This window comes from Podarcis tiliguerta (assembly GCF_965153285.1).
Source record: "Podarcis tiliguerta genome assembly, chromosome: 2".
Classification (NCBI taxonomy): Eukaryota; Metazoa; Chordata; class Lepidosauria; order Squamata; family Lacertidae; genus Podarcis; species Podarcis tiliguerta.
The window spans coordinates 36,169,890-36,193,540 of NC_139535.1; the positions used below are offsets into that span (position 1 = coordinate 36,169,890).

The 23,651-nt window shown below is 42.1% G+C and overlaps 1 protein-coding gene across 1 annotated transcript in view; it reads right to left on the minus strand.

The window, feature by feature from the left end:
* Positions 1-23,651, minus strand: part of PLXND1 (plexin D1) — a 156,077-nt gene that overhangs the window by 8,252 nt on the left and 124,174 nt on the right. Inside the window, exons 26-33 of the mRNA XM_083429037.1 lie at positions 15,372-15,518; positions 12,789-12,945; positions 11,552-11,655; positions 10,351-10,414; positions 7,035-7,069; positions 5,912-6,016; positions 3,972-4,135; positions 2,681-2,828 (exon numbers count right to left, since the gene is read on the minus strand). Of these exons, the coding sequence (XP_083285163.1) occupies positions 2,681-2,828; positions 3,972-4,135; positions 5,912-6,016; positions 7,035-7,069; positions 10,351-10,414; positions 11,552-11,655; positions 12,789-12,945; positions 15,372-15,518 (924 nt within the window). The remainder of the gene's footprint in view (positions 1-2,680; positions 2,829-3,971; positions 4,136-5,911; positions 6,017-7,034; positions 7,070-10,350; positions 10,415-11,551; positions 11,656-12,788; positions 12,946-15,371; positions 15,519-23,651) is intronic.

The window sequence follows — 23,651 nt, forward strand, 5'->3', positions numbered from 1 at the left end:
ATGTCAACACCAAACTCAGCAGAGTCATAAAGAGAATATAACACACACACACACACACACACACACACACACACACACACCGTCTGCTTTAGAGATTGATCTTGCTCCTGAAGCTTGCTCCTAAAAATATATATTTATATGAGCCAGTTCTAGCAGGATAAAGTCTGTGCCAAGTAGTATATGGCCTTATGAGTTCCCATGATACAGTTTTGTGTCCTGACTGCACAGCTTGCAACTCTCTCCTCCTGGAACAGGACAAGTGAGCTATCAGAATATCAGAATATCTATATCATTACTGCATTACCATGCTTTAGCCTCAAACTTTTGCACTATAACCTGTTTTGCAGATATCCTCAGCTAAACATGGCACATACACAAAGAGGGGTTTCCTGCTGCATGGGTCCTATTGTTGATGGTTTCCTTCATAACCATGTAAGAATCTCTCATGAATAAACGGTGGTCTAAATCCGTTCCACCACCACCAGAACGATCATTTATTATTACAGTCATAAGGCCTGAGAAGAATATATAGGAAGAATCTCTAAAAGAGCCTAGAGACTTTTGAGTCTATTCCAGCCTGGATTCTGCGAGCTATCAATCTGCTTAACTGGACACTAAGCTCCATTTAAAACATGAGCCAATTGGTCAGGCAGTCTCTCTAGGAAAATGGGGACACTCTCTTGACTACTCAAGGACAAAACAGTGTAAGTCACAAAAAAGAGATGATGAAGTATTAAAAAATGAGAGGATCAAAGCCCACTGCTGAGCATATAAAGGAAGTACATATACAAAATGGTCCCATTTGGTTCTCTTCTGGCTAAAATGTGGAACAATGCCAAACAGGCCTTTGTTATAATTAATGGTTGTAAAACTCAGAGATGCATCCCATAAATCAGCACCAGGCTTCCTGTGGTTAGGAAGCTTCCTGGACTCCATTAGAATATGGTACATAACATCTACCTACTTAGACACGAAACAAGGAGAGAGTGGAGTACATTTGTTTTCCCCACCCCTTATTTCCAAGAGATTTAGCATTGGTATGATATATATTGATTCCCAAATTACTGCTTCTGCCTTATCTCTCCCCCCCATAAGATTTTTTTTTAAATAATACAATTAGGGAAACTAAGCTAAATAAAAACAAAAAGAAAATACAGAGTCCTGTCTCAAAGGTAGCGCTTAGCCCTTGTCACACACAGAGTGGTGGACCCTCCCAGCTCTTACCTGGGAGCTTCCCGTTCTTTTCCCAGTCTCTCACCTTGGGGGATCTTCCTTTTCCTGCCACTGACTTAGCTTTGTGAAAGAATTTAGGCCGGTAGGAGGCAAACAGGAGATTTCCAAAAGGGTGCCATGACTGTTAAAAGTGTCTTTAGCACAAAGTATCAATCATCCTAACAAAGAGAGCTTCATTTTTGTCACAACCTCTGCAAGGAATCTGGCACAAAAAAAGACAGTTTGCCACATCAAACTGTAATGCTTTTTATTTCAATGGAGTGGAAATAATTTTAAGCCAACACTTCAACCTGAAACCCCACTTTTAGTGTTGCCTGTTCAAACGACAAAATGTTGAGATGACCTTGGAATACCAGAAATATCACACTTAAACAAGGTCTGCCACTTCCAATGCACAAACTGGCATACAATGCTGGGATTTCTGGGTACCATAGTCTAAGAGTTGCCATGGAAAAGTCCCCGTTACCTCCATGTGTTACAACGTGGCATCTTCAGATGACTGTACTGTGCTGATAGGTTCAGGTGATCTTTCAGATATTCTGGTCCCATACTGCACAAGGCAGCACCCTCAGCTTGGGCCAGGAAGCAAATAGGATATCATTGCTCTATGGTCAAAAGACTGGGCTCCTGTCAGCAACACTTTTGCATTTTGCACCAATGGAAGCTCCCGGACACTATTCAAGGGCAATATAGTAGCTTAATCTTTAAGAGACATATGCATGTGTAACTGTGGCAAAAACACCCTTCCACAATATAGTCTCACTGACTGACTGACAGAATAGTCTATAGTTAGCAAACCAAAGATGAGCAAAAGGAACTCCTGGACACAACCACCTGTTTATCCAGGAACACTCCCAAACGGTGTAGCTGCCAAACCTGCTCTCTTATCCCAGGCTGAGCAAGAAGCCTGAAAAGGGGTTGATCCATGTTTACTCTTCTAAGCTACAATCTATTTTTGAGTTGCCCCATTGGCAGGAACCTATGGCAGGATTGTGCCCTTACATGTACTTGCTGAAACAGTCTCAAATTCCAGGCTGCCAATGGCCATGCAGCTCCACTGCTTTTTACCCCACAACAGGTCTCAGGTCTTTCAGTGACAAAGCTGACCTGTCTGCTGCAGGAGCTGATCACTCAAAAAGTGTTTAAAATGTCTGGATGGCAATTCATCTGAGCGGTATGAGCCGGACAATTTATCATGAGTGATTTGTGCCATTAGCACTGCTGTACTGATAGCACATCTGACACAGCTACATTTAATAACAATGAAATGGAAGAAAGCTTAAAGTGCCATCATATAATTCTCATTTTGTCGGCTGTCCACACTGGCCAGATTCATCCCCCTAGTATTCTTGGCTAAGCCGACACTAGCTGCATTGCAAGACAAACAGAAAGGAAATATTTGTGAAGAAAGCAAAGGAAAAAGTTGTCCTTATTGGCAGTAATGTACCTTGCCCAATTGCAGGTCAGAGATGGAGCAGGCATCGATAAAGGCCTGGGCTATTACAGAAAGGCAGGCATCTATGTGGTCCGTTTTGTCGATGTCAAAAACAAACTGGGGGTTCTTCAGAATGTTGACCCAAAACCTCAGAGGTAGGCTGCAAAATAGATGTAAATGGTTATCATTCTCTCATCTCTCCATTACAGCGTGATGGAAACAACTTAGGTCTATAGGAGTATTAAAATATAAACTGCTGAATCCGAATAGTGCAGCAGGGTTCTAGATTGATGCATGATATCATCTGACCGTCATGCTTTCATTCTGGATTCTAATTTTTCTGTGTTTATGAAAACACAGGTTATTTATCTGCTGACAGTTATTTCCATTACTGCTCAGAAAATGACGTGGAATGAAACTGCTGTGGAATGGAGAGAAGGAGCACAAGATTCATTGAATACTCCTCCCTTCACGCATATAGGGTGCTATGGGTCATTAAACCCTTGGCTTTTCAGCCCAAACTACTAACACGGGTGTATCTGCTCCTGAAGAGCTTTGCTATGAGTACCTACTTATTTAGGAGAGATACTGTATAACTAATTGGGGAATGGGAGAGAACCCCATTGATCACTACCAAATGGGTTATGTTACTTATAAACCAACAGAGTCTGTTCTTCAGCTTTGACAAGTCTGTTTACAGTTGTCCTCAAATATAGTGAATCTGTAGAGCTCTCTGCATTTGCACAAATATTTGTGGTAGCCTATATTTATATGAAAACTTGCTGACACTCAATTTTGATTTATTTTTGAGCTGGAATGGTTGTTTCCCCTGCGACAACTTGAAAGGCATCTCTTTAATATTCTCTGAGGAGGATATACGTTCCACTGCTGAGCAGACCTGAAGCTATTTTCTGTTCCCTTGCCATTTCCCGCCATTTCCTTTTCTGTATATGCTGTCTCCTGAGAAACTACAATGGAAATCAACGAGATGTGCTCAACCATAAGCATACTTATAATTACAGGAAGTTCTCCCCTTTTGTTTATTTATTCCGATCAGGCTGTCTTGCACCTCAGATGTTGCACACATAAAATGTCTGTTGCCTGCTTAGTATGATTTACTCCATGCCCTCCCCTCCTCAATCTTTCTGGGTCTGGACACTTAAGTATTCCAGCCCCCTCACTGCATATTCTTATTAATAATTCTAGTGATAAATAATATAAGCCATGGTTATTTTGAAATACAAGGTTTTTTTAGAAGTATGTGTTCATTCAAGGCAAAAGGATTGAAAATTCTTTTCCCAACCTGTTTGTTTTCCAAATGTGCAATGTGTCTGGGTCAGAGATCCCTCTCTTTTCTGCTTGCTCTTCCAGGAAATCAAAGAAATACTTGATAGCTAGAGGAGGTTTGTCATCTCGGAAACTCAGAATGGCTTTGAATAAGTCATCCAGGAATTTTTGTAGTGTGCCCTCGAAAAAGAAGAATATTCAAGTTGGTTTAAGAAAGCGGCAACTGTGGTGGCAAAGATGTTGATGAGATATGACTATTTCCTTTTAAAACTAAATTGAAGAAATCTTGCTATAGAACGATTGAAGAATGAGGCAAAAATAAGAGCCTGGAATGGAGGACGGGTTAATTCTGTGCACTGTGATATAATTAGCTTTAGTTTGCATTTAATCTCTCTTGGCACGGAGAATCTCCTTCTCTGTTGCTGGAATCCAAGAGCACATCTGTGATTGTTCTGTGTGGTAAACAGTGGGAAAAGCTACAGACCCCTGGCAACTCTTATGATCTCTCCTCCAATTATGAATCACAAAGCACTGGAATTACAGGCTGGCTTAAAGCCAAGCTCTGTGTCCAAGTCTGTTAAGAGCAATGGTCTGATGTTGTAAGTCGAGTTTCTCAATGCAAACTGGACTGTTCTTCTCCACTGCTGCATCAGGCACTCCTAGGCTGCCTCAGACTCCGTTGAGGTTTAGCACTTTATCTGACACCCCAACATATCTGACACCTTGCGGACTTTAAGAACTACCGTCATATTTCCCATAGTGTTCAGGTCCCATTTAAGCAACAAAACAAGAAGCAGAATTAATGACATGGGAGTGCTTGAAAGCACCACTTGTGTCACCGGGATTTTGAGAACTACACTGTGAATAATGTAAGTTAGTAAGAAACAGCAAATTAAGCTTTTCTCTCATGTTTTAGTCCAGCCTTGCAAGTATCCACATACCTTTTTTCTTTACTAACCTGCCTGCCCAATCCATATATCGTTATGTTAAGTCATTTGTAAGTATGTGGAGGGCCTAACTATGTGTTACACACATTACTATGACATACATTGCAGGAGGACCATCACGGTCCCTTCCAACAATTCCCTGATTCCATGTAATCCTCACTTCTAATCAACAAACATACTTTTCAAGGAGCTGATTTGAAGCAGAGAGGAGTGTGAAGCGGAGAGGGGTGGGTTGCCCTTCCTTTCCCTCAACCGCTGATTTTCACTATCACAATTATTTTTATTTATTCAAAATTTATAAGCCATTCTTTTGGGGTTTTTTTTTTTTTAAAAAAAGAACAAACTTCACAAATTAGTATCTTGAAACCCTTGATGGAAAGGTGGCTGAGCGAGTGTGAATTATAGAGGGAAAGCAGCAAGGAAGGCTTAAGCACCATTTTCTCCAATTCAAGCCACACCCTGTCATACTCCTGAAGTGCATTCACCTAAACCAACTGGCTGTTGGGATTTCCCTTTTTGCCCAGGCCCTCAAAGCAGTTACAATAAAACATAATATTATGAGGTACAAAATACAGATGTAGTCCCAGTAACTAAGCCGCACTGGCATATTCTGTGTGGTTCCACTTTGAGGGCCCTGCAAGGAAATAACCATAATCCTCTCCCCATTAATAAAGCATTCTAAGTAAAGGATCTTTAAGGCCTGCTAATCTGAGTTGGTAAACTAGCTGTACAATCCTAAACTTGTTTATTCAGAAGTAGGCTCCATTGTAGGCTGCAGTCCTATGCATATTAGCTGGGAGTAACCTCTCATTTGTTTATTTTTTGAATACTCATGCCCAGAATCCCACTATAAGCATTCTGTCCATTTTTGATGAATGAATTTGGCTATTCTGGGTATTGGTCATCAAAAGCCAGAGACGGGATGCTTCTTCAAGAGTTTAATTTGTGCTGATTCACACCAGTGACAGTCACCATTCTTCACACTCAGCACAGCCAAAGTGTATCCTACCTTTGTGGACAGCAATCTGGTCAGGTAGATTTCAGGGAGGACTTTTTTTCTGTGACTCTGTCGATGAGATTTCTTACTCTCATTCAGGTCATCTGTGGGAAGGACCTGAACAATTGCAGAAAGACAGGATTATACACGGTTAAAATGAATGTTTTGAAATAAATGCTGCTAATAAAGCATTTGTGTTAGAAGAAAAAAAGACTGTTAGCCCATGCTATAAACCAGACAATTCATATTATGCATATTATGAGTACTGGAACAATATATATATATGAGAAAACACCAATTGTACTGTTTGCCAGCTGTGCTGCTTGATTCCTTTCCACCGCCCTCCACCTTAATGAATGAATGATTTTGCCACAGATTCAGTTTGCAATGAATTCAGCTGTCTAAAACATCACCAGACACAATGTTCCCTTTCCCTTCTGGTAATTGGCAGTCATCATAAAGGTAAAATACATTAGAAATATATGCAAGATTATGGCTGAGATTAAGATGAAAAATTGAGTTCTCCCCTTCTCCCTGCCAAACATAACGTGTGTTCAATTATTATCTTATTACACAAACAATGCAGGAACCACAAGGGTCTCAAACGCACCCCCCTTGGTGGGTCTGATCCTGGGCCAACAAGCTGGCCAGCTGACAAATGCATCAGTCGGCATATGCTGCACATATGGAAAACATTCCTAGATTTGTCTTTGACAATAAACTATGTGCAGCATTACTGCCCTTTCATTGTACATTGCTAAACTGATGTGAGGTGGGGGAAGGAAAGGTGGAGGTTTGTTTCATAACAAACACACTTGGCAAATTTCACTGGACCAGACCAGCCACCCACCCACCCTCCTATCAAACCATTCCGGTTAAGTAATTATTTCCACACGTTTGCATAAAGCTGTTGCGATTTGTGTGTGAACAGTGATTTACCCGTACCATGTCATTTGTACACACACACACACACACACACACACACACACACACTTCCCTTGTGTGTGTGGGTCCAATTCCCAAACAGACATTTCCTTACGGAGGAAAGAAAGGGAAACGACCCACTATGAAATCTTTGGCCCACCCACAGTGGACGAGTCATTATCCCAGACTGATTTTGGAATAGGAAACTTACCAAATGAAAGTATTTTTCAGTGTCCAGATCTTTCACTGAAAAAAAAAAGAAATATTTTTTGGAGAAAATGAAAGAAAATGGCTTAGCTTGCTACTTTCCACAGCAAGTCCGTCTCCCCCTTAGAAGGAATGTTTTTGCTGCTGAGGATAATCAGAGGTAATATAACACATGATATACTTAACTGTGCTCAGAACTTAAGTACCATACCCCAACAAAACATTAACTGACCCAGATGACATTTACATGAGTATCTGGTAGTAAAATCCACGTTTTATAACTGGAGAACTTGACACAGTGGCTGAACCGAGAAGGAAATACAGAAGATACTGGCTTCCAGCCCTGCTCTCCAATTGCTAGGCTACATCCATGCCTGGCATTATTTGGCCTTTGTTCCCTCATCACGGAACACATGCCAGTTCCTTGAATAGAGTGGTAGAGAATTAGACCTGGACAAACTGAAATCTCTATAGTGAATTGGCACCACTGTATTTGCTACAAGAGGAGGCTGCTGTAACAGAAGGCTGCAATCTTTAAGCGTTATCTGTGAATTAAGTCCCACTGAACTCAATAGGGTTGAGGTTTTGAGTAGGTATGTGTGGGGTTGCACTGTAGGGACTACTTCCCTCTCCTCTCCAGACTCTTTCCCTCTTTTATAAGACCTCATTTTCCAGTGAAAAGCAAAATAGCGCAGAATAAGTAGTGTTTTCCTCTTCCTCGGTGACCTTCAATTCTTTTCATCATCGTTTTATTTGTCAGCTTCGCTCTGAAAGTGGCCATTGTGACTGCTGAAAACTTGATCTGCCTACCGGTCGGCCACTTACCCAGCTAAAAGCCATTCTGCCCGGTGTCTGGAGTGGGCGGAGATTGGCAGCTGATGCGTTGAAGTAGAAGATGACAGCCATTCAAGGACAAAGGTCAACAAACAAGCCTATTTAGCAACAGGGAAGAGGATGACCTCATAACATCCAGTCTGATGATGACCAAAGTATTTATGGGCAGCTCCAGGCCTCGGTGCGTCCCCACCCCCGCCAGCCTTGCCAAAATACTGCTTGCTGCTGTTTGGACACCCATTTCTCTCTCTCCGGTTGCTGGCTGCCATTCAGAGAATGTCATGCACTGCAGGGAACAGGGCACTAAGTGTCTCCGCTCTGCTTTTCTGTCTCTTTGTCTAGCCATCAATCCTACTCAGTTCTGTGGTGGACGTTGAAGGCTTTCAGATGAATGGTATTATTCAACAACATAAATTACTGTAGCTTAATCACTATGATTGAGATAGGGATGTGAATCTTGCTAAGTCCCAGTTATAACAAAGTAATATCATGATGGGTTGATTACTTTTAAGCTGTAGAAATTTTTCATAGTATCATTAAATTGCTTTCACCTTGAACTGGAAAAAAACAAAGAACAACTTCACAAGTGAGGCTTACCGTATTTTTCGCCCTATAGGACGCACTTTCCCCCCTCCAAAAATGAAGGGGAAATGTGTGTGCGTCCTATGGGGCGAATGCAGGCTTTCGCTGAAGCCTGGAGAGCCCCACCACCAGCCCCACAAACTAAGGGGACAGTGGGAGAGGCGCAGTGCGTCTTTCCCGCTGTCCCCCAACTTGGTTAGAAGGCTGGCGGGGGGGGGGAGAAGCCTGCTCCTCCCCATCGCTCCTTCGGCATGGCTCTGGGTCCCGTTCTGGGGGCGGGGGAAGCTCGGGCTTCCCCCTCCCCCAGCCCCGCAAGCTCCCAGAGCGATACCAAAGCTGCGTCCCGTTCTGGGGGCTGGGGGCGGGGGAAGCTCGGACTTCCCCCGCCCCAGCCCCGCACCTGGGGAAAAAAAATAATTCCCCCCCTTTATTCCCCCCCCCCAAATCTAGGTGCGTCCTATGGGCCGGTGCGTCCTATAGGGCGAAAAATACGGTAATTTGTGCCTCCCCCCAATTTCTTTTCTTATATCTTTAATGCAGAACAGAAAGTGGAGTAAATTTGTAATGTGAGTAACCAGTGAAGGATTTGTATTACAAATCCAACTGAAGCAAGGACCACTGTAAGCCTCACATGTGAAAATACCCAAAGAGCACTGTTACTCCTTAGAGACTAATGGGCTTACTGTGGCATGAGCTTTCAAAGGGAGGATTGGGAGGAAATGCTTTTGAATTCTGCCACAGGTGCAACAGCACTAGGATGGACTACTAAAATGAAACCTGGGGTTCAGGAATCCAAAATTGTTTCTGGGAGGAAGGGTCCAGAAGGTTTGGTGAACTTTCAGATTTAAAAATCAGGCAATGGCAACACTGGTGAAATTGTATGGTCCATTTCCAACCGTTTTTACTGCAGCGAATTCCTTTTACTCTCAGAGTCAAAGTAGAAAAAGCACTGCTTCCTTTAGCTTCTTCCCTCCCTGGAGAAAACACACCTGGAACAATGTGAATAGATGTTGGGAAGGTAGATCATATGAGATACTATCATTACATTATTACAGCAGATATGCAGATGGAGTCTGCACAGGAGTGATGTTTCTATTGGGTTTTCCCAACGCCTGTGAGTTATGAGGTACAAAACCTCATAGCCCTGCCTTCAACTTTCTGTTTTGCTGGAGCAATGATAGTAAATGAACAAACACACAAAAATCTAAGAAGACTAGGTTGGCCTAGCGATTAGAGTGTTGGCACCAACTGGAGCTTTTATCCTATGGCTAACGGCAGTGTGGGTGATTTTTGCCAGGATTGTGGCTAGGGAGGGAGGGGCTAGACTTATCATCCTAGTGTACTGTAGTCCCCATGAAAATTGGAGTGGGTGGCCCTCACCTGTCACTATTATAATTTTTAAAAACAAAACATGTTTCTAATGAACAATTAGTATCAAGAATGCTTTGCTTGGTAAACCTTATAGCAAAAACCTTCGCATGTGGAGCACCCTCCCATCAGATGTCAAGGAGATAAATAACAATACAACTTTTAGAAGACATCTGAAGGCAGCCCTGTAGAGGGAAGTTTTAAATGTTTGATGTTTTATTATGCTTTTATATCTGTTGAAATTATTATTTTCAAAAGATGGTAGCTCTAGTTTGATAAAACATACTAAATACAACTGAGGAATCAAACTACATGTGAAACATGGTAGTATATGGTCCATTTTGTAAAAGAAAACACAAAACATCCCAACAATTTGGGGGGGGGGGGTTTGGACACAAGTGACTGAGAGTTGCATGCAGTTTGGTCTCTAAGTAGCAATATGAAAGGCACCCTAATCCTGGCTTCAGTCTGCAACTTGTGAAGGAACCCCTTCCCTTCAAAAGGCATAATTCATTAGGAAAAAAGTAGTAGCTTACCTCTACTTAAAGTAGTATCTTTCTTATCAGTTAAGCTCATAGCTAGGGAGGCACCTTCAGGGATCTGTGAGTGAGGGGAATACAAAATAAATAAATCGATAGACCAATAGAAAATAGGTAGACAGATGGACCATGAATTTCAAGATTTCCCCTCTTTCCTGATAACACTGCAACAAATTTATTGTGATGTGAGCGAGCACACAGAAGCCTGCAAGTCTGCATACTGATAAGAAATCTGAAGATTACTGCAGGGACAAATGAATGAAATGCAACAGGAATCCTGATCAAGATGCATTCTGGAGCCCGCAATCCTGAACACACTTATGAAGGGAGCAAGTCCCAATGGACAGAGTGGGGCCGACTTCCGATTAAACCTGTATGAGATGGCACTGCATGCACCGTTTTGAGTTTTCAGAAGAATTGCTTGTGGAAAATATTACATCAGAACAATAAAAAACATGCGAGGATTTTTCACGAAAGACCCATTAACAAGAGATGATAGACATATAATAACCAGTTTACAGATCCTTGCAGCAGAAGACACAAAAGTTTTTTTTTTTTTGTTATGATGACATTCTGCATGTGGGTTCCTTGATGGAAATTACTCCAAACACTGTGGTGGAACAATCACAGTCCCAGGACTGGTTCACATATGTAGCCATCCATATGATTTGGGTCGTGTGTGCGTCATAATGAGACGACAAGGGTCTAGCTCCACAATACCACGCTGCTGGTGTTATATTGCTTCCCCAAGCCCAAGCACATCCGTAGTAGTCCTTTGAATACACACTTAAATTCCTCGACTTTAACTTCAAATGAAATTATTTCCTCAAAAGAAGAAAGGAAGGGGGGGGGAAAACCATGCTCCCATAAGAGACCAATGGGAACTCTGACACCACTCTCAGCAACAAAGAGGAATGGTATGATTTTAATTAGGATGGATAGCAGCCATTGGGAAAAAGAAGCTTCCCCCCCAGCACTAACTTGTTTCGCATGAAGAGTGTTTAATTAGTCTCGATGTGTTGCAATATTAACGAGTTTCTCGCCAGGGCAGATGTCTGTTCCCCGGAAGCTCTTATGGAGTTATGGCAACCTTCCTGCTTTCTTTTGCTAATTCTGCTTAGAAAGCAAATTGTGGCATCTCCCCGAGGAAAGGCAGGCCCAAAGGAAGGGAAGTTCACGGAGCATTCACACTTCTTACCTTATAATGTGCTAGCGTGTTCAGTTTCTTCCTGCCATCCTCCATCACTGAAGTGTCATCGAGGTCCCGGAGGATGTAGCTGTCAGTGCTTGTGGCAAACCATTCTAAATATAAAGAAAATGGGACAAGTGGAAACCCTCTCTGAACACAGCATGTGCTGGCAAGAACACAGAGTGTTTCCTTTTTGTGTCACGTTTGACAAGGGACACAGGTGTTTTGGTGTCGAGCTCTGCGGCTCTTTGGGGGCACTTGTGCCATGAAACTCAAATACACAGACCTTTTAAGTACCTATTGTGGGAAATCTTACAAGGGTATGCCAAACAGGTAAGAAAATGATTACGGCATTTCATTCTGATGTCATGTATCTCTCACACTGTGAATAAAAAACCTGTTCAAGTACAACACACAGTGTGTAAAGAAAATAAAGTAATCTGGATGTAAAGTAGAAGCACACACCTGATCTCCAATAATCTGGGCTTTTTTTAAAAAAAAAGTGAGAAAATTCACTTAACTAATAGCTCATTTCGAATACATTTGTATGGAAGTAAGTTCAGCAGATTTGGAATTATGGATCACAGCTTTAGAAAGATAATGTAAACAAAGCTAACACCTTTTCATGGGGAGCGGATTTTACCTTCTGTTCCCACTCATTTTGTTCTGGTTTCAACTGTGGCACTTTCTCCCCAGTGGGTAATTCAATTACAATTGTATCCTGATTTTTTTGTGACCCGGAAGGGAAACCACCACGATTCCTGTGAGCTTCACCATATTCAAAATGCATTGTTATGTTGTGTCTGAGAGATGTTAAGTCAGACCCAGGGGAAAGCAAGTGATCAATGAGAAAGGGTCCTGAATTTTTCAGGTTCTGCTCATATGCAAAATATGCAACTGTTTTGAGGTTTTATTACAATCAAGTGGTATATAAATGTTGCGATATAAACAAAACAAAACAAACACGGAAGTAACGTTCATTCTGTATCAATGTTCATTCCTGATGAACAGGGTGGGCTTCCAAAAGATGTTTACTAGGCAAGTATTCAACTTGGGACTTGATCTTAGTAGCAGGTTATTATTTTTTAAAAAATCAATTCACAATGTTCCTAAGGCACCACAGTTCAACAACAGTTAATATACGGAATATAGGTGTTCCATGTTTAACATTATACTTGCACATGATGAGCATTTGCATGCTAAAGATAATGACAGATATTTCTGAACAGGAAAAAAAATGGTTTACCAAGATCAACATCTTCTACTCTAGGCCACTGGGAATATGGAATATTCTTGCAAAAGGCTTCAAGTATCTTCTCTTTAACCTGGCTGAGAGTGTCTGTATCCATGACCCGAACACTCAGTGAATCCATCCCACAGCCTTGGAAAGACACATTAAGATTCTGTGGAGAAAGATGGTTGCTTACAGTATGAGGTGATTTGCACAAGTTAAAAGACGTAAAAAGCCTGTGAGCTATAAGTGGAGGGAAAAAATCTTGGCACACCATAAGCACTGTACTAAAAAGAGATGAATATTAAAGCTAGCGAAAAGTGCTGATTTACAGTCTCATAGATTGAAATTGACCATATTATTCAAAGAACTATGAGACCATGAGAGAGTACAGTCTAAGCTTCCCCAGAATTGTCCTGTCTATGAACCCAAACCCTGAAAAGCAGAAACTATCTTAAGCTGGGAGTAGGAAAAGTGACTGTTGCAATTTTCCCCCATGCACTCACTTTGTCACAGGAGGAGACTGAGTGCCAGTGAATCAATAGGTATAGTAGAGTGGCAGCTGGTTAACCTACTGTACAATGATGAACAGTGACATGAGGTAATGCTGCACTTTGAAGCCCTGCCTTTCAGGACTTCAAAGTGCAGCATGGGGCTATTTGACAGCGTTTTGTCATAATATAAGGACTAGACAACTCAGCATACAAGTTCCAAATTCAAGATTTGTAGAAGAAGGAATCATGAGTTCTTCATCATGTGGTGAGGAGCTGTCATTCAATGGTAGAGCATTCATGTACTTTCACAAAAGCATTTTGACAGCATAGAATGAGCCATCCATGTTTGATAGATCTATTAATTTTGGTTTGTCTCATTTTTCCAATCTTAAATTCAGTTCTCCACATTTGCAATTTAAAAAAAATGTTCATGAAAATTCATAAGCATTTTAGTGTGGATTTTTCTTAACATACATAGTTTTTGTATGCATTTTTGCAAAGGAGTTTCCCCTAAATTGTGTATTGGCATTTAGTATGCATGTGCATTTTTATGCTGACTTACCCTGGTATAAGCATTTTTGAACATATTATTTGGCTAAAGAATTGCATTGCAAAATTTGGAGAAGTGCGGCTTTCGAAGAGTGTGAATTTAGGCTTGCGTTTTGTTTTGAAAGAATTAGGAAAGTTTGCCTTTAAATGGAAGATGAAGTGAATTTATCCCCATCTGAATTTGATAGCAGCCTTTTATAATATGTTTGCAACAGACAGGATAGCAAGTGTATCTGAACCATTCCCTTGCTTACAGGATGCCACTGTCGCTTATTGCACCATTACAGAGTTTGAATTATGCCTATTTCTAGGATCAGAGTTTGCTTTGTGAATGGTAAGCAATGGAACTTAAAAGTTTAATGTGTTTTTTTCTTTTTCTTTTTAAAAATAACCAGGTTTACCCACAGTTTGGTTAACACTGATGTTATCCTTGCAGGGACTTTTATTTACTATCATCTGGGAATTGTGCATTCGCTTAAGTTTCACTTACTTGTAAACAAAGAGTCAACAGCACTTTCCCAATTTGTTCTTACGGAGTTATCTCTGCAAAGAGAAAGTTAATGCCAAAAGCCCTGCTGCTAACCTCCTTAGCTCTGCATCATAAATTATAAATCAGTTGGTAATGTGAACCTACAGCAAGGCAACAAAGGACACCCAACCAAAAACCTGTTCTCATTTTTACACCAGCACAGCTCTTGAGTGAACCCCACTGATTCTGGGAGAGCTCCTTCAGATTTATGCTATCGTAATCAAAAGCAGAGCTTGGTTTGGACTTTGCAAAGGTCTGTCTACTGCATTTACTGTCAGGGTTGTAGTTAACATATTCCCTGAGATTCTACATTCTTTGTACGAGTTAGTCCCACAAGAGGCATTTTACAGCATCACTTTTCAGCACGACTTCTGTAACACCCTGCGTAAAAGCCTTCACGCCGTGGACTCCGCTTTACAACCAGCAACCTTTCAGCGAAGTCCGTGCTTTGCCAGAAGCTGAAAAATGTGACACTCCTTTTTGATAATGGCTTATTAATCCCCCCCCCAACATATCCTGAACATCAGCCAATCAGATGGAATTCTCAATGGCCTCCATATATTCTCTGCTTTGAAGATCTTAGTATCCAGATGTTTTAAAATAAGATATACTTCCATATGTACTTTTCCAAGTGTAATATATGCTAGCACAAGGGTGGTAACTTTACATGGAGAATGAAACAATTTTGACAGTGAATCTGAAAACAAAGCTATCTGATACGCACAAGCCTTCCTATGGATCTCTTGACTTGTCAACCTCAATGTTCTTGAGACTTACTGAACCCATTGATTTTGGTCTATTTACAGGATATAGTTGTTGGTCTCATCCACTGACACAAAAGACAATTTCTTTATTTAGTACTGCCCCTCTCCTCCAGTTCTCGTTCCCCAAATGCCCAATATGTCTAGAAATAGGGCACACTGCCTCACCCCATTAAAAGAGCTAAAACTGATCTGGATGACTCAACTTTCAAATATAGCCATGACACAAACAAATCCTTTTCACTGAAGAGCAGGAATCTCTTACCCTTGGCTTTGCTTCAATATTCTCTCTCAATAGCCATTCTTCATTGAGAGTATACCTGGCTTTTCCAGTGATGGCATCTATGGAGCCTTTGTTGATCTGTTGCTTGATTGCACAGAGCAGGAGGAAGAAGGGCTCCCCGACAGTTTCCTAATAGGGGAAATAACAGGAAATGGTTTGGTGACCAAGAACCAATGAGAGTAATTTCTCATAACATGTCCCCCCCAATGATTTATAGCGGGGGGTCAGCAAACTTTTTTGGGAGGGGGCTGGTTCACCGCCCCCAGACCTTGTGGCGGGCTGGATCGCACACATGGTGGAGGGCTTCTCTCACTCCCCCTCTCCCCCCCCAGTCCCAGTCCCTCCCTTCCCCCTGCCTACCTATGGAGCTGCTGGCAGCGGCGGCGGGGGGACACACGAGTGGCCCCAAAGCAGCCCTTTCGGGCCACTCGTCCCTCCTCTGCCGCCGCCAGCCTCTGCCACTCGCAAGGGCAGGCACAGGAGCTGCGGTTGGCAGAGCACAGCGCCTCTCCCACCTGCGGCTCCTGTGCCTGCACTTGTGAGTGGCAGAGGTTGGCGATGGCGGTGGAGGGATGAGCGGCCTGAAAGGGCTGGCTGGCTCCGGAGGGGCGCTGCCCAAAATGGTGCTCAGCCAGCCCCCTTCCTCCACTACGCAGGGCGGGGAGAAGGGCAAGGAGAAGCCAGGAGGAGGGAGGGGGGAATGGCATGGGGGGGAATGGTGGCGCTGGGGAAAAAAATTAATGGGAAAAAATAATGAACAGAATTGCCAATCCATGGACTGTCCATGGGCCGGATCCTGAGGGCAATTGGACTGTAGTTTGCTGACCCCTGATTTACAGAGCCATTTCCCTGCTGCCATATTTGCAGAGGTAAATATTACGAGCAAGGTTATTGTAGGGGGCCTCCAGGCTAGTCATTATTTTGTGGGAGGAAATTCAGGTGGAAACTGAAACATCACATTTGTGCAGTTAAAGTGGATTAAAGTCCTCTGTTGTCCTAGTACAACAAATCTCACTTAAACCCCCTCCCCCAACTTTCTGCAATTAGGAAAGCAATGGGGAAGCACATAGAAAACTTTGAGGTGAAAGAAAACAGGAAGATGTATCAACACCCGCAAGCAAATTTGGATGAATGCTCATTGTCATCTAGCCACCCTATAAACAAATCAGAATGAATGCTCAATAAACTCAAGGCAAAGTCTAACCACCATGTAAACTTTGCGCAAGCAATCAGGATGAATGCTGAATAAATGGGTCATCTGCAGGAGCCCTTAAGATCCTGGAGAGCAAATGCAGCTTTCAAGCAACCAAAAAGAGATGCTCATCATTCTATACAATCAAGCAATATTATCATAGAAACTAGAGCAGGAAGCAGAGTTGGAAGCAATAATACAATGAAATTACAGGAGGAATTTTAAAGAGTCAAAATGAAATTATCCTATTGTAAAGTCCCACAAATAGAATGGGATCCTTGCTTAGTCTCTTCTGAAACCAGAACATGACATTTATATGTCTCTATATTGGGAGGATAGGTAATATTATCAATTGTACAATCTGGATCCTATCCAGACATTAACGCCATGCTTATTTTACTTGGCAGTACTTCAATACTGATACCACATAAATTGGATAACAGTAATTTTATTCACGTTCTCAGTACAGTTTTTCAGAGATTTCAAAGGCAATTTTCCAGATCGAATCCATCCAGTTTCACTGTCAAATAACTGTAAGCTAACCCCAATGTATTTTAATTCAGAAATCCTTTATATGTCAGCCTTTTTAATATTCATATTTTTTCCTTCCAACTAAAACGTTTATATTAATTTACCATTTTTGTAATTCAATTTCACTCTTCCCCTCATGCATTCATGAACACGCACACTTCTTCCGAACTTCTTAATTGCTAAGGGCAAGAGAAGTACAATTACTGCAAAAATGTTTCAGGAATCCAAGTGGCCAGCGTCTGTTCATTCCGATTCCTCTGCTTGATTGATGCTAACGCTATTAATGCTTTCTCATCACTACAGCAGCTAGTTTAATGCCAGCTTTGGCTTTGCTACACTTGGGATGCTACTATACGGCTGAAGATGGGTACATGCCATCTGTTGTGTAAGTGCCAGGATTTAATTTGCAACAAGCAGCATTCTTATGCTAAAACAATAATCATACTAGCTTCTTATTTGAAGGTTTTGTCAACACTCTGCCAGATACCCACATCTAACTGGGCCTGTTGTGGTCAACAGTTAGCAATGTTTGAATTTTACACCCTCGATTTTTCTGCATGAGTCACACAGCAGTTGCATGAAGAGGAGAAACTATAGCTCCAAACGACAGAGCTATCAAAGCATTGATTCTGAATGGAGATGTACTTTAGGACGTGCTTAATGCTATACACATGCTTAATTAAGGTGCTTTGTCGAGTTAAGTCTCACAAAAACTGGAGAACAGACTGTGGTCTAGGGCTCATTGAGTTACAAGTAGGGAAATAGTGACACTTATTCAAAGTAGGGAGGGAGAAGAAAGATATCAAGGGTCTTGGACCCAAGAATGACGATGGCCATTGTTACAGAATAAAATCAGATGTATTTTTTTTTTGTATTCACATATGTTCTTGCAATCAGACAATACTGAGAGTGCTCCAGATTGCCGCCTGCTTCAGATTTTTATAGCACAATCCTATGCATGTTTGGGATGTGGGTGGCGCTGTGGGTTAAACCCCAGAGCCTAGGACTTACCGATCAGAAGGTCGGCGGTTCAAATCCCCGCGACGGGGTGAGCTCCTGTTGCTCGGTCCCTGCTCCTGCCCACCTAGCACTTCGAAAGCATGTCAAAGTGCAAGTAGATAAATAGGTACTGCTCCGGCGGGAAGGTAAATGGCATTTCCATGCGCTGCTCTGGTTCGCCAGAAGCGGCTTAGTCATGCTGGCCACATGACCCGGAAGAATGTCTGCGGACAAACGCTGGCTCCCTCGGCCAGTAAAGCGAGATGAGCGCCGCAATCCCAGAGTCGGCCACGACTGGGCCTAATGGTCAGGGGTCCCTTAACCTTTTTATGCATGTTTACATGGAGCTCAATCCTACTGAGCTCAAGGATGCTAACTCCCTAGCTAATTCATTAAAGATTGTAGCCATGCTTTCGTCTCTAAGCAGGAAGAGTGTGTACCTTGTAAGGGAGTTGTTGAAAAGGCTGGCCTTACTGTGAAATGCTAGAGAGGAACATAGGGTGGTTGTGTATTAAAATCAGATTCCCCCCTGCCCCCACCGCCTTGTAAGGCATGTAGCTGAGTCTCCACCACAAAATGCGTCAGAGTCTCAGCCAGAGACAAATTGCACCTGAATCATAAACCTGCTTCCAAAGCCAGTAAAAGTGTTTTGCGAGAAGGCCACAGTGACAGAGCTGATATTTACTGCCTTGGCATAACATGTATCGCATATGATTAAGCAGAGCATGTGAACATTTCTCCCCCGCTACGTCTCAGAGTGCCACAGCAAGAAGCAGTTAAGCAGGCATTTCAGCTGCAGCTACACTATTCATGCTGTAGACTTTACAACAAGAATTATTACACAAGAAACAAACTCTTTAAGTCCCAGCCTCTGACATGCTAGTTCTTTGTGTTTATGAATCCCAGAAATAGTAGGTTGTTGTGAAAATCTGCAGAAACAGAAAGTCGGTATATTTCAAAGATTGGAAAGGAAGTGGACAGCGAGGGACTACAGATGAAGTGGATAACTTGGAATTTATTTCAAATTTATTGCTGGGAAATTGGTTTGGGAAGTAGTTGAAACCATCCTCAGACTAGGCTTTTTGGGGGGAGGGATGTAAATGTGCTTATTCGTGGGGAAAAGGGATGTTTTGAATACATTTACCGTTATGTACTAAGCTGAATCCTAGAATAGGATCCAGAATGCAGCAGTCTGATTGGTCTGCAGGAGCCACCCAATCCAGCTCCAGGTGGAAGTGAATCAGCAACCTGATTGGCCTGCAAGAGCAGCCAATCAGGCTCCTGGATGAAGTGAATCCGCAACCTGATTGGCCTACAGGAGCAGCCCAGAATTAGCCAATCAAATGGGGCCCATTGTGTAAATAATGTATATATAGCTAGACATTTTGGGGAAAGTTTCATTCACTGCTACTATGAGCTGAATAAAGAGCATGAATTTCACACTCAGATCCCAGTATATTTCATTTACAGAGCACATTTTCTTCTCTATTATATTTGCTTTTTAATGAAATGTTTGGTGATTTGTAACTGCAGTGTTATGGGCTCTTACAAGTAACCCTGGGCGGTAAAATCACTTTGTATTAATGAAACCCAAACTGGCATCCTTTGAACTGTTCCATATAGGTTGTATGAAGTTCTGTTTCTATATTCTGGGTTTAAACAACAACTGGGAGGGGAAGAATGAACTCTTGGGTTAAATTTACAAGCTACTCTTCTAATGAGACTGAAACAATGTTAGAGATGTCTCTTGGGAACATATTATAGACAGTTAAAATGCCTGAGGGCACAAATAAAACTATTCCAACTACCCCAATTCAAAGTCATTTCTTACGTTAAAAACATTGCTTTATGGAGGCTAGCAATGGGAACATAATAGCAAACTCCAGTGTCTCAAGCCCACTATCTTGGCTTCACATTCTAGTTCTTTGGCTAGTTATTGGGCCACAGAACCATAGCTGAATCCTTGCCCCATTTCTCCTCTGTGGCTAGGGGTGACTTTTACCAGCTTTGACTGGTTTGCCAGGTATGGCCATTCCTGGACACGGATGTCCATGCATTGGTAACCTTGAAGCTGGATTACTGCAGTCCACTTTGTGTAGGGCTGCCCTTGGGCCTGGTTTGGAAGCTCCATCTGGTGCAGAATGCAGTGGCCTGACTGCTGATGGGGACACTTAGCTGACAACATGTGGCACCATTGCTAGAAGATCTGCACTAGCTGCCTATCTGAGCCAGGTTCCAGTTATTAATTTTGAAAGCTCTGAATGACGTAGGTCCAGGGCACCTTAGGGTTAGCAAGGCTCTTCTGACATCAGCATGAAATAAGAGTTTTTAGTGTCATTGGCCCAGTCCTGTGGAATACTCTGCCAACAGAGATTCAGCAGGTGCCTTCTGTTTCAACCTTTAAATGCTTGCTGAAAACTATCCCATTCTGCCTGGCTTATGGAGGCAATTACGAATTCATTTTTCCATAATAGCTGATGCTCTCTAACTTCAAATGTGTGGATGTGTTTTTATTACATATATACTGTTGTAAGATTCATTGATATTGTTTATGATCCAGTGGTATATGCTTATTTTTTTTATAAATAATAAATAATAACAACATTTTCAAGGTGAAAAGACAAATTCTTGCACTCTCTGTTCATTTGCCCAGAAGAACCCCTGACAACACCCTCCAAGGCTCCATACTTATAACCACTAAGTTACTATTCCTACCTTGTCTCTCTTCATACACTGAAAAGATGAAAAAAAACTACCCTGATGATGAGTACAACTGAGTGTTTAAAAGACATTGACTAATCTGCATTATAGGGATGCGGGTGGCGCTGTGGGTTAATCCACAGAGCCTAGGACTTGCCGATCAGAAGGTCGGCAGTTCGAATCCCCGCAATGGGGTGAGCTCCTGTTGCTCTGTCCCAGCTCCTGCCAACCAAGCAGTTCGAAAGCACGTCAAAGTGCAAGTAGATAAATAGGTACTGCTCCGGAGGGGAGGTAAACGGCGTTTCCGTGCGCTGCTCTGGTTTGCCAGAAGCGGCTTAGTCATGCTGGCCACATGACCCAGAATCTGTACGCCGGCTCCCTCGGCCAATAAAGCGAGATGAATGTTGCAACCCCAGAGTCAGTCACGACTGGACCTAATGGTCAGGGGTCCCTTTACCTAATCTGCATTATGCAACCTTAATCTTTGCAAAGAATCACCTATCTTCTCCTATCAAGAGAAGATAAGGAAGTGCTAGAATGCCATTTGTGATGGGCTCATATATTAGCATTTAGTTAGACTCCAAAGAGGACTCAGTTGATTCTTCCCCCTATGGTTTCTGAAGCTAACTCCAGAGAACTCCAAAGTGCTTCTCTTAGTGCCAAACTAGAAAGATGGTACCTATACAACTGCAATGAACATACCTAGTTTTAAACCATCAATAGTGACTGTACAGTGGGAGCAGGTGGGATGAGAATTGGGTACACATCATGCAGGGAAGCACAGTTAACTCTCTCCCACCCCCATGTTGGAGTCCCACTGAAAGTGCTCCCACCTGAAGCTGTAATTCAACCCCAGGAGAGACGCTTATATTGATAGCTTCCAACAGCAGTTGGGGAGGGTGTTATTGGGACTGCAGCATATGGAAAAGTGTCCACCCACCTTCTTGGTCCTAATTCTGATCCCCTGCAGCTGCTATTAAAAATTTAAAAACCAGACACGTTAATTGCAATCATGCAATAAACATCACAGCCTGTTTGGCTCTCATTGTATGACAAAAGGCAAAAGCCTTCTGGGGTTTCTCACTTATAAGTTAATAAAATCTTAAGTTTGTTACGGCAAATCTAGGTTTTTATTGAGGCACCTTCTCCTTCTCCTGAAACATACAATAACTTTCTGGAAGTCACATCATATTTTTACTGGTACACTTCAGACATCATGCCAAACTATGGTTTAAAACCTGAACCATTTCTTAAGATTTCAAATCAACCACTATTTAGAGATGCTTTCTTTCTTTCTTTTTCCTTTTGTGTTTTTCATTTTCTATAAGAGTAATAGTCTCGACTATGGTTTCAGATTAATTCAGCAAAAGCATGCCTTGCAAATATACTTTAAAACATAATTTCAGACAAAGCTTTGATTTATCATTTCAGACATCACACCAAACTATCACCTTCCTTAACCATGAAAGTTTCTTTAACCTTAATTCCTGTCTGAATTGAAGCAATGTGTTTCTGCGGAATTCTTTTCAGACTTGTGTTTTTGAAACTCTTTGTTTTTCTGAATGTCTGAACTCTCAGACCTTGACCACAATGTGAATTTGTGCACAAGAATGAGACATGTGCAAATTGGTGGGGGGGGGGGGGAAGAACCCTGAGGCAAAATAAATTGTATGAAGTTGTTCCCTAAGGATGAAGCTATGCGAGTCACTCTGTGTACAATTAGCTGCATCTGTATGTCATGATAAACCAGGGTTGCAGGCTTAAAAAAGTTTTACTGTGAATGAGTAATGTAATGGTGCATGCAACCAGGTCATTCCCTCTTTGTTCTTCCCTTGGCATGGGAGAAACAAACCATGAAGTCACAATTAAAGTTGTTTGATTCCCCCACAACGAGGCAAAATTGCTAGCTAGCCTTAAACCATGGTTTGCTCTTGTCAACAGTATTAACACTCCTGGTGGCCATGCTGTGGCCACAGTATTCACACATACACCCCAGCAGCATGGAACTGCACCACTGTGAAGTGGACGCCACATCCTTGGGTGCCCGTTTGAAGGAGGTCTGAGTCTAGCCCACTTGTGTTGCAGAGTAACCAAAACAATAAGGGGCTGAGTCTAGTCAAGTTTGGCTGAGTGAGCCCAAGTGCAATGAAAATAGCCTAATTACACCAGGCAGTTCTTTGTAAATTCTCTTATCTCTTGGGCAGCAGAACACATTTGTGAAAGCACCTAAAATCTGAGCCTTTTAATTTTCACAATAGGGCTATATTTACAAACTGAACCAACTAGTCAGGCTCATCACTGGAGTTGCCCTTTGCTTAGGCCACGAATGGCTATTTGACTATTTTTGAATGTTTCCATTTTTAGATGGTTTGCTCTTCAACCCTCCATTTCTGCAATACAAATGGATGGATTGTTTGGCACAGAATTAATATAAAACAAATGTTTAAATCATGTAATGCTAACTTACGAGGGAAAATACAAGCAGCTGGAATTTTTCCACTGCACAATTGTTAAGGACCTTTTGCAGCAGCTGTTTCAAATAGATGTTGTGATTAATGGGGATAATTCAAGAACTAAAAACAGACCCATCGTCACATATGTCTCACGGCCCAGTGCTACAGGAGGGCTAGTAAATTTCTTTACCAAAAGCTGCCTGTAAGACTGGGCTTGGTTCACAAAAATGTGGTGCATAATGGAAATGGTTGACTTATAGCGGATAATTTAAATTGCAGGTTGTGGGTCTAATTTCTTGTTGGTGGATCTGGGTGTAATATCCCTGAATACAGTAGGCTTGCTTTACTTTTCCAAAACCTTTGCAGCTAGAAATCAACTGTGACTTC